At 43.9% G+C, this 12885-nt stretch overlaps 1 protein-coding gene across 4 annotated transcripts in view; it reads left to right on the top strand.

The window, feature by feature from the left end:
* The window catches only part of LOC138259312 (cytochrome P450 2B4-like), a 617647-nt gene that overhangs the window by 557507 nt on the left and 47255 nt on the right, over positions 1 to 12885 (top strand). For 3 of the 4 annotated variants that reach the window (XM_069206936.1, XM_069206938.1, XM_069206937.1), the window contains one exon: positions 3366 to 3507. The exons of the other annotated variant lie outside the window; for it this stretch is intronic. In XM_069206936.1, coding sequence (XP_069063037.1) covers positions 3366 to 3507 — 142 coding nt within the window. The remainder of the gene's footprint in view (positions 1 to 3365; positions 3508 to 12885) is intronic. 4 annotated transcript variants of the gene reach the window in all.

Raw genomic sequence — 12885 nt, 5'->3', positions numbered from 1 at the left:
CGAGTATTATCCCTCCCATCTATTTCTTTATTTATTCATATATTTATTAATTTAATGGTTATATTTTAACATTTATCATACAACTGTAATGTTACATCAATGTTAAATATTCTTATAATGTTTTTCCCTCCCAGACTGCGCTATTTCCTGTGATGAATGATGTATCGGAGGTTGGATATTACCAGGTCCTTTTTTATTATTTTACAGATTCGGAACAGAAAACCGGGTGAAGGAATGCTGTTTCCCTCATGATGCGAGATTTCCAGACCCTGTTGGTCACCAGTCATGTTATGGCTGCTAAGCTTATTCTGACAGAACTGGGTTTTAATTGGGTCAGAAGCTTGTTGTTCAATACAAGATCCAGTTGCGCCGTTAGGCAAAGAAAGAGGAGGAATATGGCGCCGGTTTGAATATTTATAGGGCAAGACCCGTCATTGTCGCAGTGGAAATGACGTATTGACTATGAGAAATGTAGTCTTTAAGAAAAAAAAATGCTCTAATTGGCTGCTGTGTTTTTTACATGAAATAAAGAGCAAAGAAGAAAAAGCATAATACTAGCCTCCGTGCCCTTAATAGAATCAAAAATTCTTGACGCGTATTTACTACCTGGTAATCACCAGCTAAACTACAGTGTTCTAATGATCAACTAGAGTGCTAACATTCTGAAATTTATGCCAAAAGTGTGTCACATCTGAACGTTGTCTTGATGGAATCGAAGTGGAAAACTGAAAGCATTTGTACTGAGAATACTGCAGTAAATCAGGCAATGAGGGAGCTTCATAATAAATACGTCTCTCAAGATGGCCACTAGAGAAAAAAAGAGCCCAAATGTAGTATCACACAAATGTAGCCCAAGTATAGCCCAATGGCAGAAGTGTGCAGAACTCTTATTTTTTTGCTTATTTGCAGTTTTATATAGCGCAGGGGCAACAAAGCAACTGTGCGGGACAGGCAAGAGAAGCTGTGGCAATCTAACGGACCATTGAAGGCAGAAGGAAGAGGCAGTGGCAGTACAACCATACTTGCCAACAGACCTGATTCAGACAGGAAACCCCTGATGTTTTTGAGCCCAAAAGGGCTTTATTTTATCTGTCTCCTGCCTAAAGTCCCCTCTTTTTCAGTGTAAGCCGATTGGGAAAAACAATTCCCCAGGTTTTTTTTACAAAATCTTCCTCTTACCAAGTTCAAATGGTGGCAGGTATGGTACATTGGATCTTGGAAGACAGGAGGAATGGGGTAGGGACATGGACTCAGAAAACAGAGGGCAGAAGGAAGGTGGGCGGGGGAACCAAACTGACCTTACAGGGCAGGCATCAGGGGTTGCAGCAACACAGTACACCACACAGGGCAGGCAGGGTGGCAGTGCAGCACACCGGACCATGGAAAGCAATAGGGAGGGGACAAGGTCATGAAAGTGGACAAAAGGGAGCACACAGGAAAGAGGCAAGGGCAGCAAGCTGACAATAGTCGACAGACAGGGAGGACAGTTGCAGCATAACAGACCATGAAGGGCAGGAGGGAGGGGGCAGGGGCATTACAACAGACCAGTCAAGGCAGGATGGTGGGGATAGGGGCCTGAACATTTAGAACAGAGAGCAAGGGGGAAGGACAGGAGCAGCAAGCTGACCATGGAGGACAGGTGGGATGGGCACTGGAAGCACAACACACCATGGATGGCAACAGTGAAACTATAATGGTATATAAACAGACAATGGAGGTAAGGTCTAGGGGATCAGGAGCAGCAAGCTGATCACACAAGGCACGTGGGAGGGGCTGTGGCATCACAGAAGACTATGCATGGCAAGTGGGAGGATTTGTGTCAGCAGAACTGCTATAGAGGCCAAGAGGGGGGACAGGGGCATGCACAAAGGACCATGGAGAACAGAAGGGAGGGGTAGGGGCTGGACACAGACAAGAGAAGACAGGGAAAATGGCTTCATAACAGACCACGCAGGGCAGGCAGGTGGAGCAGTTGCAGCACAACAGAGCATGGAGGGCAGAAGGGAATGGCAGCAAAATGGACCATGAGGGACAGGAGGGAGAGGATAAGGGCATAGAACTCAGAAAGGTAGGGTGGAGGTGGCAGGGACAGGCACAGCCATCTAGTCATGCATGGCAATTGGGAGGGGCAGTGGTAGCCCAACAGAACACTCAGAGTAGGTAGGAGGGCAGTGGCAGGTCCACGGAACATGGTGAGCAAAAAGAAAAGAGCAGGGCAATGCACACAGACATTGAAGGGCAGGGGGAGGAGGGTAAGGGCAGCAAGCTACGCACAGAGGCTAAACAGGAGGGCAATGATGGGGCATAGAATTGGGCAATTGAGGGCAGGAGGAGTGGGCAGGGACATCAAGCTGAATGGAGGGCAGTGGCAGCACAATGGACCATCCAGGACAGGAGGGAGGGGCTGATGCCTGCACTCGGACAACAGAGGGTATGGAAGAGGTAGATGGGGCAGCAAGCTAACTGTTCAGGGCAGGCAGGAAGAGCAGTGGCAGATCAATGACCACATAGGGCTGTAATGAGGGAGCAGGAGCATGGACTTGGACAATGGATGGCAAGGAGGAGCGGAATTATGAGCAGCAAGCTTGGTTGGGGGCAACCCAACGCCAAGCCAGGCCCTGTGTCCAAAGTTGCCCTCCCCGCATGAGCATTGCAATGAGCATCCTACTTAACGTTAAAAAAAAAAAAAGTCACAGGGACATTAGAGTTGGGTTAAGATTTTACACTCACAAAACCATATAAATTCAGCTGTTATACTTTGAGTTATTTCAAGTAATTATCACTCATGCCGAAAGGTAAGTATAACTTGGCCCTTCCCCATGCACTGCTAATTACCCAGGATATTACATTACTCATGGCATCTTCTATGTCATCATTGATAATATCATTGTAACCTTTGCAATAAATTTACTGATGGGAAAGTTTTAGTTGCCTTAGGGCACAAGTGTTTGCTGCTTGAATTAACTATAAGTATAACAGCTGAATTTCTGTGGTTTTGTGTGTGTAAAATCTGAACCTAAATGTATTGTGCTGGTAACCTTTGTTTTCTTAGTGAACTTTATATTTATTAATATATATAGTTATATATGTGTAGATATAGAGTTAATAGTAAATCTTTGCTTACTGTCAAGATTTTCTGTTAGTAGATGTTTTGGCTATAAAATTTGGTAACTTTACAATTTATGCTTGATATTCTGACATATAACATAGTGTATGCCTGTCGTCAGAGAATACTCTGCAATTTATATTCTATAGGGCTCAGGCATGTAATTTGAAATGTACATTTCTTGGGTGCTTATCATCATGTGTACATCCCCTTGAAAAACTTTTCGTACAAGCATAAACTTGCAACATTGTTATTTTAGGGTACAAAAGTCATCCCAATCCTCACCTCTGTGCTGCACGACCCCAAGCAGTGGGAGACCCCTGAAGAGTTTAACCCAGCACATTTTCTGGATAAGAAGGGGGCATTGCGTAACCGAGCTGCGTTCATGCCTTTCTCTGCAGGTAACAAAAATTATTTTAGGTCTCGGCTGCCAGACAGCACAAGGTGACTGGATTCAAAAGACCTATTTCTAACTTACAGTGAGCGAACAGCTCACTCATTGTTTATTATCGATAGCTTTTATTATCACTCTCATTTGCTTTCTGCTTATTCAATGGCTTGCCTTCCTCTGCTTGTGTTTGTCACTACCCAAGAGCATATTCTATTTACTATTCTTTTTAATGGCTAGCTTGTATCCTATCAGCGCTCACTTTTAGGGAACTCTCCATGAGAGTGCACGTGGTTTTCAGCTCTCTTGCTTGTGTGCTTCTTCCCTTCTACCAGTCCCCCAGCTCCGAGTTGGTCTCTTCCTTGTGTGTTGCTTTCGCTCCTTCTTGTATGTTTCTTCCCCCAAACTCCGCCACACTATGTGTTGCCCTCTCATTCATGCACTGCTCTCTCATATGCTTCTCCCTAGCTCCATGTTCTGTCTATTGTGTTCTTCTCTTCCACTCCTACCTTGCTGTCTCTCTCATGATGCTTTTTCTCTCCTCCCTCCATCTGTTCCCCCCAATCACTCCTCAGTTGCCCCACACCCTGCAGTCCTTTTAAAAATGTTATTTTACTCTTTCAAACTTAAAAAATAAATATTATTTACCCATCCACGTGGCACCTGCCGTGTGGTTAAGTATATATAAAAAAATGGAGCACAGAATTGTTCTCCCTGCGACAACAGTCACATCAAAGTGCTGTTTTTTTCTTCTTTTTTTGTTTTACCAATGCAATGCAGCTTCCGCAAAAAGCATTTTGTTTTTTCCATGTGTACTGCATTGGCATCAGCAAACTAATGTCAATATTTATACTTTTTTAGTGCTGCATTTGCGCCGCATTTTGGCTCAAAAGCGGCAAAAACGTACAAAATACAATTGTTATTTTGTAAGTTTGTGCCGCTTTTGGGTCACAAAATTACACTACTGCTGCGCTAAGAAAGTATAAATATGGGCCTAACTTTTTTTTAGAAAAGCCAATATGTCCAGAATGTGAGACATATTGACTTTGCCACAACTTCTTAAGAACTTCTGCTTGGCGATACATTTTAGCAGAAGCCATGTTTAGTTCAAAATGTTACACTATTACGCAAGCAGGGACGTGCTGCCAAAATGCACGTATTAAATTTTTGAATTTAAGCTTATGTCACGTGGCCCTGTAAGCGCTTCACGATTATTTACTTATGAAAAGAAATCGGAATCTGCACAAACTGTGGCGCAGGGACCTGCAGGCCCTCATGGTTCATACATCCTAAATTGCGTTGGGCATGATAGTCCACGGATAGTCTGTGCATATTGCAGAGGATAGCAATGGGGCATACATAGCTGTCACGTTTTCATTTTGCTTATTTGTAATATTTCCATGGTTTTCATGTACTTATGAGTGACATTCGACTATCTAAAGCGTGACATTTTGAGTGACACTTTTTCGCTAGTAAAATCAAGAAATGAAGTCCATATAAAGAGTCAAATATCAGGCATTACCACCTTTTGTGCCATGAATAGCAATAGCATGAGTAAATGGTCTATTCTAACCCTATTAAACCCTAACAGAACCGGCGTGGTCCTGCCCAGTCTCCTCCAAGTGCTCAGTTCTCAATCTGAACCAGTCAGCCCAGCCCAGTGTGTTCAAACATCAGTTTAAACCATTTTTTCCATATGTATATCAACTAGAACCACATGGTTGGCACATGGCCATCTTTTTACCGGCCTAACCTGTATTTTAATGTTCAGTGTTCTGGTCCAGCTGGCAGAAAAAACAAAGAAGGCCACCTCAAAGCCCATATTGTTCCTCATATCAGTGCACACCTAAAACACACACATAAAACCAGACTTTAAAAATGTCTCCTAGAGCTGCGGTAATGATTTGTGATTAGTTAAACAAAGGCAGAAAAGCGGTATTAAAAGTAAAATAACACTACATTTTTATGTAAAGTAACATTTATTATGTTTTACCTGTGCCAAACGTCAATATACTCTTCGCCGTACCACCCCTCCCCAATAAACCACTTTACATAGCTGTGCTGTTTCAACCTACTTGATAGATAATTTGAGCTTGAGCAGATCAGGTTCACACACTTGCATTGCTGTGCTGCAGGCAGGGTCCGGCAAAAGTTTTTCTTTAAGGTAGTTTCAGTGCTCTTTTAAAACATTGTCAACATTACCTCCGACCCCTAAACACTCACAGAAATCAAGATTATTAAACCCTTCTCTTCCAGGCCTTTCCCCCTCCTGTGCCAAGCCTTTTTTGGCCGTTTGGTATAGTTTGCGCTTAGGCCCCCATAACATTTATCCACATAAGCTATCCTTGCCAAAATTGCATTCTTTTTTTCCAACCTTCCTGAGGATTCTAAAGGTGCCCAGACATTGTGGGTTCCCCTGGAGGAGACCAATACATTAGCCAAAATACAGCTACATTTTTTTTTTTTTTTTTTGGGGGGGGGGGGATGAGAAATAAGTGCTGCAGAAGAAAGCATCAGTTTTTTCCCTGCAAATGGCATCAACAAAGGGTTTGAGGAACAGGCAGACTTGAATCTGAAAACATTTTTTTCAACACAGTTATGGCATTTTACTGGAACATACCCCATTCTCTCGATTTGTGTGCTTTCAGCTTCATCCAGTTAGTGACAGATATGGGTGTGAAACCAATGGTGGATCCCGGACAGCTAAACATTTCTGAAAAGTATACAAAAATCTGAGTTCAACAAGGGGCCATTTGTGTACAGCCTTCAAGGTTTTCCTATTGAAAGTAACAGTTGAATTAAACAAATATTGAAATTGAAATTGGAAACAAACACCCATTTATGTCTAAATTTTCTTCTGTACCCTTTTCCAGCTATGGCAGATTTTTTAAAGCATTATACCATTATGTATGATGGACTGTTCTGGTTGCAGGGATATGTATATAGGGCTTATAGGTTCATCAAGAACCCAAGGTACCCAGAGCGAATAAATGAGCTGCATCTTGAAATGGATTTTCATTGTATACCGGATATACAGCAATTAATTTGGTAAAATATAAAGAATGAAAAATAGGTATCAATGAAACCTATGTATTTCCGAAATGGGCACAAGACATGAAGTTTAGAACCAGTGGTTATTTGCACAACTCTAAAATCAGGGGTCCCCGTACTAGCATGTGAATTACAGGGCATTTCTTAAAACGTTCTTCTATTTTGTGTTCCCCCAATTCTCCCAATAAAAATGGTACCTCATTTGTAATGGTACCTTGCTAGTGCCCGCAAAAGGAAATGCCCCAAAACACAACATGGACACATCACATGTTTCCAATGAAAACAGGCTTAATTTGACAAAGTGCCTAGCTGTGGATTTTGGACTCCAGCTCAGCCGGCACTGAGGGAAAACAAGCAAACGTATACATTTTTTAAAACTAGACACCTAAGGGAATCCAGAATGGGGTGACTTGTGGGGCTCTCACTAGGTTCTGTCATGCAGAATCCTTTGAAAACCTCAACATTTGTCTAAAAACACAGTTTTGCCACATTTCAGCCATGAACAGTTCTGGAATCTGAGGGGAGCCACAAACTTCCTTCCACACAGCATTCCCCAAGTCTCCTGATATAACTGGTACCTCACTTGTGTGGATAGGTCCAGTGCCTGCGACAGGGAGGGGCCCAAAACACAACATGAACACATCAGAATTATCTATTGCAAAACAACCTGTTGTTGCAAGAGGAGCACCTATGTTTTTGGTCCTGGGCTCCGCAGCCATCTAGGAAAACCTACCAAACCCGGACATTTCTGAAATTGAGACACCTGAGGAAGTCCATAGAGGTGTGACTTGGACCCCCCAGTGTTTTCTTACCCAGAATCCCCTGCATCAGTATAAATGCAACACTACTGGTTGGTATGAGTTTTGTGGATTCGTGTAGATTCCAGAAGGTTCCATCACAAAACTGTAGGGAAAATACGTGATTTCAAGCAAAGTTGGAGGTTTGCAGGGCATTGTGGGTAAGAAAATGGTGTGGGGAGCATGTGAAGCACACCACCTTGGACTCACCCAGATGTTTAGTTTCCAAATGTGTCTACGTCTGGTAGGTTTTTCTAGGTGGCAGTGTACCAAAGTCCAAAAAGTGCAGCCGCTCACCATTCCAAGTTGGACTGTATTGGGAGTTAGCCAAGCTCTCTTGGCCCATATGTAAAATCAAAACCCAAAAGAGTCAAATGTACACTTGTTTGCCATTGCGATGAGATGCTTTAGTTTGCAGGGGGTGCTGAAAGACTGTTACCCCCTTCGGTTGGAGTGGGGAGCATAACCATGACAAAATTAATGTCATCCAAAGGGGAGTAACCCTTGCCCAAGGGGCCACCCCCAAACAAAACACACACCCAACATAATTCCTGGTGCCTAGTAGTTTCTGCCCTCCTTGTGGGCAGATGGGCCTTACAAAAATAGGTCAATATGCCTCCAAACGGGGCAGAAATGGTCAAAATGAATGTCCCCCAAAGGGGAGAGACCCTTGCCCAAGGGGTGGCCCCTCCAAACAAAACACACACAACATAATCCCTGGTGCCTAGTGGTTTCTGTCCCCTGGGGGGAATATGGGCCTTACAAAAATAGACCGATCTGCCCCCAAAGGAGGCAGAAATGGCCAAAACTAATGTACCCCTAAGGGGAGCGACCCTTGCCCAAGGGGCCACTGCCCAAAACAAAACACACTCACAACACTCCCTGGCACCTAAGTGGTTTCTACCCCCCTTTGGGGCAGATGGGGCCTTACAAAAAATAGACCAATCTGCCCCCAAGTGGGGGGGCAGAAACGGCCAACAGTAACAGTAATGTGCCTCCATGGGAAGTGACCCTTGCCTAAGGGACCACTCCCCTTAAATAAGAAAATAAAAGAAACTCGCAGCTATGCAATCGTGCAGCAGGAATACTTAAAGAGACATCGTAGGAAAGGAAGAGCCTTTCCTTTTCTCCGATGCGTCTCCCTTTCACCTCATCGAGGAGAAACTCACTGGTTTCTCTGAGGATGCGCTGGAAGCATAGGAGGATTTCTGTACAGTGCAAGTGTGCTACCTCTTGGTCAGTTCTTCTGCCTTTTCGATAATTGGTCCTTTGCTGGTTGATTATCAAATTAACAAAGTACCTTTCCCAAGCCATTAAATCAGCCAACCAATCCACAATCAGTGGATTTGAGTTAATGCCAGTTTACTTATCTGGAATCTTCATTAGTTCATTTACTAGCATTCCCCGTCACAGTCCTAGGTACCCACCCTTTCTGCCTAGTGGGGTCAACACGAGGACATATGAGTGCTTGGCATTTCAGGAGGAGTTGAGGAGCTGTTCCTTATTTATGGCTACCAAAGGTGGTAGCTTTGTCATTGAGAATCGAGGGGGTGTAAATCTCAAATTTCCTAACTAAAAAACAGCGGACTCAGGTGAGGTTGCAGTGTGAGGTGACCAAGGTTCTGGTCAGCCTATTCTCATAATGCGCAGTACTCTATTTTAATGACAGCAGAGTACCCTGTCTGGCCAACTGATAGTCGGCCCACCCAATTTTGAGTCAGGTGAATGACAAATTTGTCAACACCGACAGAATAACATTTACTCTGTCAATGTGAAATTTCCTTTACCCACCTGACATAATAGGTGCTATCGCCAGTGAGCCACCTGACCATCTACACTAATTAGAGTGGATAGGCAGATGGCTTTTTTGTTTTACTGACCATCACAGCCGGGTAAATTATAGCAGTGAGGGACATTAAAAAAATGAAAAATGATTCCCACACCATGGAGGAAAACTGGTGTGGCAGTCATTTGTTTTTGGGAGTTTGTTTCTGAAAAATTAAATAATCTGGAAAGGTCTGATGGCCAGCTATCATGTTTGATGGAACCATCTGTTAAACGTTTCCTAAGGCGACAGGAAGCACCAAGGCGGCAGTCCCTGCAGTGCAAAGAGATATATGCTGAGCTGGCAGACATCTCTAAAGCTGGCTTTAAGAGTAAAGGCATTAGGTTCCTCTGGTACCCACTCTGCCTAAAGTCCATCTGTTAAATCCTAAATCAGGCCCTCTGTCTTGAGTGGCGCAGTGGGTGAAAAACAGCATGGAATGCTACCTTGAGGGATTGCCAGTGGTTAGGTCTATTTGCAAGCATTCCTTCCATCATCTTTTGGGTGTTTGACTCTATAGTCAGGGCCACTGGAATTATGGGTTTGTGTGTCACTGTGTTTTTCGCATACTTATTGATTTGGCGCCTTTGCCAAGGAAGACATCATCTGCTGCATAATCTGCAGATTTTAACAAAAAATGTTACTGAAAACACAGCACCACATATTACCACACAGTGGTAGGCCCTATGCAAAGGCTAACTGGTCACGTTTCTGTTGCTTATTGCAACATTTGGGTTTTAAACTGGAACTAAAGAGGTGCACCCAAGGCCCAGCTCATGTAAAAATGTCAAAATAATGATGTAATACTTTGGCAAAATGTGTCACATTAGGCCACATAATTAGCCTTTTCTTGCAGCATAATTTACTCAACCCTACTGCATATTTTGCCCATCCTCTGATGCATAATTTCAGTGGCCCTGCTGATAGTATACCTGGAAACCTGAGATTGGTATAGCTTTCCAAGCCTATTGTCAAAGTTTATGGATTCTAAATTTTCATCCATTCAAGGAGTACTTTTATGGGTGCAAATGTGCTACTTGTTTGGTAAACTGGTCACTAAGGGGCTTATTTACAAAGAAGTGGCACAATGCATCACTCAAAGAAATGGCACAGTTTTGCACTTTCCATGCACTGGGGCACTTAGGGCTGCCTTGTGCCAACGCAAGCAAACTTGTGCCATGGTGCAAAGGTGTCTGCCTTATGGTCAGTATAATCATTTCTGCACAAAAACAATCCTTGGAGGCTTTTTCCTTTTGGTGCGTGTGCTGCAGAGGACCTAACTAGGTGAAATAAAGATATTTATCCTTGTTACGCCAGCTTCAAGGAAGTGCACCATTATGGCGCAAACCCATGTCATAATGTAAATATGTGTTTATTTCAGAATCTATAGATGGATGCATGGGAACGCCCATGTACCATCCTTAGAATACTTGCCAGATGCAAAGTAACGCAAGGCGCTGTGTCAGACACAACAAACACAGCCAAATGGTATCTGTTTTACAGATTCTTGATGCTTCTTAAAGCTGTCTAATCCCCAGTTTGAGGCAAATTGGTTTTATTCCACTTTAGGCAGAGTTATTTGTACGAAGCACAAAAAAAATGCATGCTTAACATTTTCATAAATTGTGTCACACGCAGGCATGTACCTAAATCTTTTCTGGGATCTGGACAGCTTCTTGTGAAGTTTACCAGTGGGATAGTGTCCAACATTAATTGTATGTACAATTTCCTGGAGAGAGGAATTCAAAGATAGTTTAAGAATTCCTTTAATTTATAATCAAACTTTATATTTGAAAAAGAGTTTAAGTGCTCTAGTGAAGATTCATTCATTTTTTTCTGCTGGGAGGAGCGTCAAAAACTCTTTTTCACCATAGAAGCGGCATTAGAGGGAATAGAGGCTCCATTTGACCAAAAGTCTCCCAACCCCAAGTTAACAAACAACTCTTTTATATACCTTAGCCCCTGGTCTTTAAGGCTTGTGATCTACTAATCACATCATGCAGCACTGTTCTAAAATGGTTGAGTTCCTTAGTATATCAAACTCTGACCCAATATAAAACAAATTCAGTCTGGAGAGCTTGCTTATCGGTTGCAAAGCTAAGTTTATGCACTGGGGTAAGAGAGGGGTACTTTATGGCAGCCTTAACAACAATCTCATAAAAGTGTTCTCTGTGGCTCCACATGGAGCCTGCACCAGTGCCCAATCTGCGGCATAGGCTTCTTTTACTGTATCAGGAACAAGGACAGAGAAAGAAGGCAAAATTACATCTTCCCCCTGTGGGAGCATATGGACAAATTCTGGTGACCAATTTTTTTCTGCCACTAGTATGTCATAGTTTAGTGTTAATCTTCCACAAACTATCATCTGTCGGGTGGGAAAACAAGGTAGTCGTTAGTTGCTGTCACGTTCAGAAGCTCTCAAAGATTCTGGCAAACTTTTGTGACCTCTGCCACACTGTCTAGTAGAGTCACTGCCCAAGTCCTGTTCTTCAGTAGTGTTGTGGATGTTTTTCTTCCTTTTTAATCATGATCTCCAAAGAGCATTGTGAGACCTTTTTTGGATTCACGTACTCTGACCGTCCTCCCCTCTAGTTCCACTTGTTGGTAGAAACAAGAAAGACTTGTATCGTTGTACTGATATCTGGCAGGAGGTTTCAACATGTCACGATGTCTAAGATTGTATCTTCTCTCAGAGGTCTCTTTATTATTTTTCTGTGTATTCCAGCATTTTTTAGAACCCTCTTGTACTTGCTTGGTATTATCCTTACTGGAATTACCTTGTAATTGTGGTTAACTTGGTCTGGCTCCCAGACTATCCCGACCTATACTAGTACAAGTCCTGATGATAATCTTTAGCAATTCCCATTCCTGATCTTGTTAAGGAAATTCCCAGAGCCACTGGTGTACTGCTTATGCTGCTGGTTACCTTTTAATATTATTTAGTATAATTGAGGAGACTGTTGCAAAATAGCTCATTAATTTAATTTCATTATCTAGGGCAGGGGCTGCCCTATATTCGTTTTGAATTTGTTTTAACACTTCCTGTAAATTTGCATGTGTCTGATTACCGTGTGTGGTAGTGTAAATCACAGCTAATCCACTACCCCAAGTGATACAATCATCTATTGAGGGAACCATTCCAAATGGCAAGCACATTGTAAGAATTATGGGGGTCATTCTGACTTTGACGGGCGGCGGAGGCCAAAGTCCCGCCGGCAGAATACCGCTGCGCGGTCAAAAGACCGCCGCGGTAATTCTGAGTTTCCCGCTGGGCTGGCGGGCGACTGCCAGAAGGCCGCCCGCCAGCCCAGCGGGAAACCCCCTTCCATGAGGATGCCGGCTCCGAATGGAGCCGGCGGAGTGGAAGGGGTGCGACGGGTGCAGTTGCACCCGTCGCGATTTTCAGTGTCTGCTTGGCAGACACTGAAAATCTTGGTGGGGCCCTGTTAGGGGGCCCCTGCAGTGCCATTGGCATGGGCACTGCAGGGGCCCCCAGAGGCCCCATGACACCCGTTACCGCCAGCCAGGTTCTGGCGGTCAAAACTTGCAGCGCCGCCATGGAGGATTCCCTTGGGCAGCGGGAAACCGGCAGGACACCGCCGGTTTCCCGTATCTGACCGCGGCTGTACTGCCGCGGTCAGAATGCCCATGGGAGCACCGCCAGCCTGTTGGCGGTGCTCCCGCGGTCGTTGGCCCTGGCGGTCCATGACCGCCAGGG

This window comes from Pleurodeles waltl, chromosome 9, assembly GCF_031143425.1.
Source record: "Pleurodeles waltl isolate 20211129_DDA chromosome 9, aPleWal1.hap1.20221129, whole genome shotgun sequence".
NCBI lineage: Eukaryota > Metazoa > Chordata > Amphibia > Caudata > Salamandridae > Pleurodeles > Pleurodeles waltl.
This window is presented reverse-complemented; position numbering and strand designations above follow the sequence as displayed.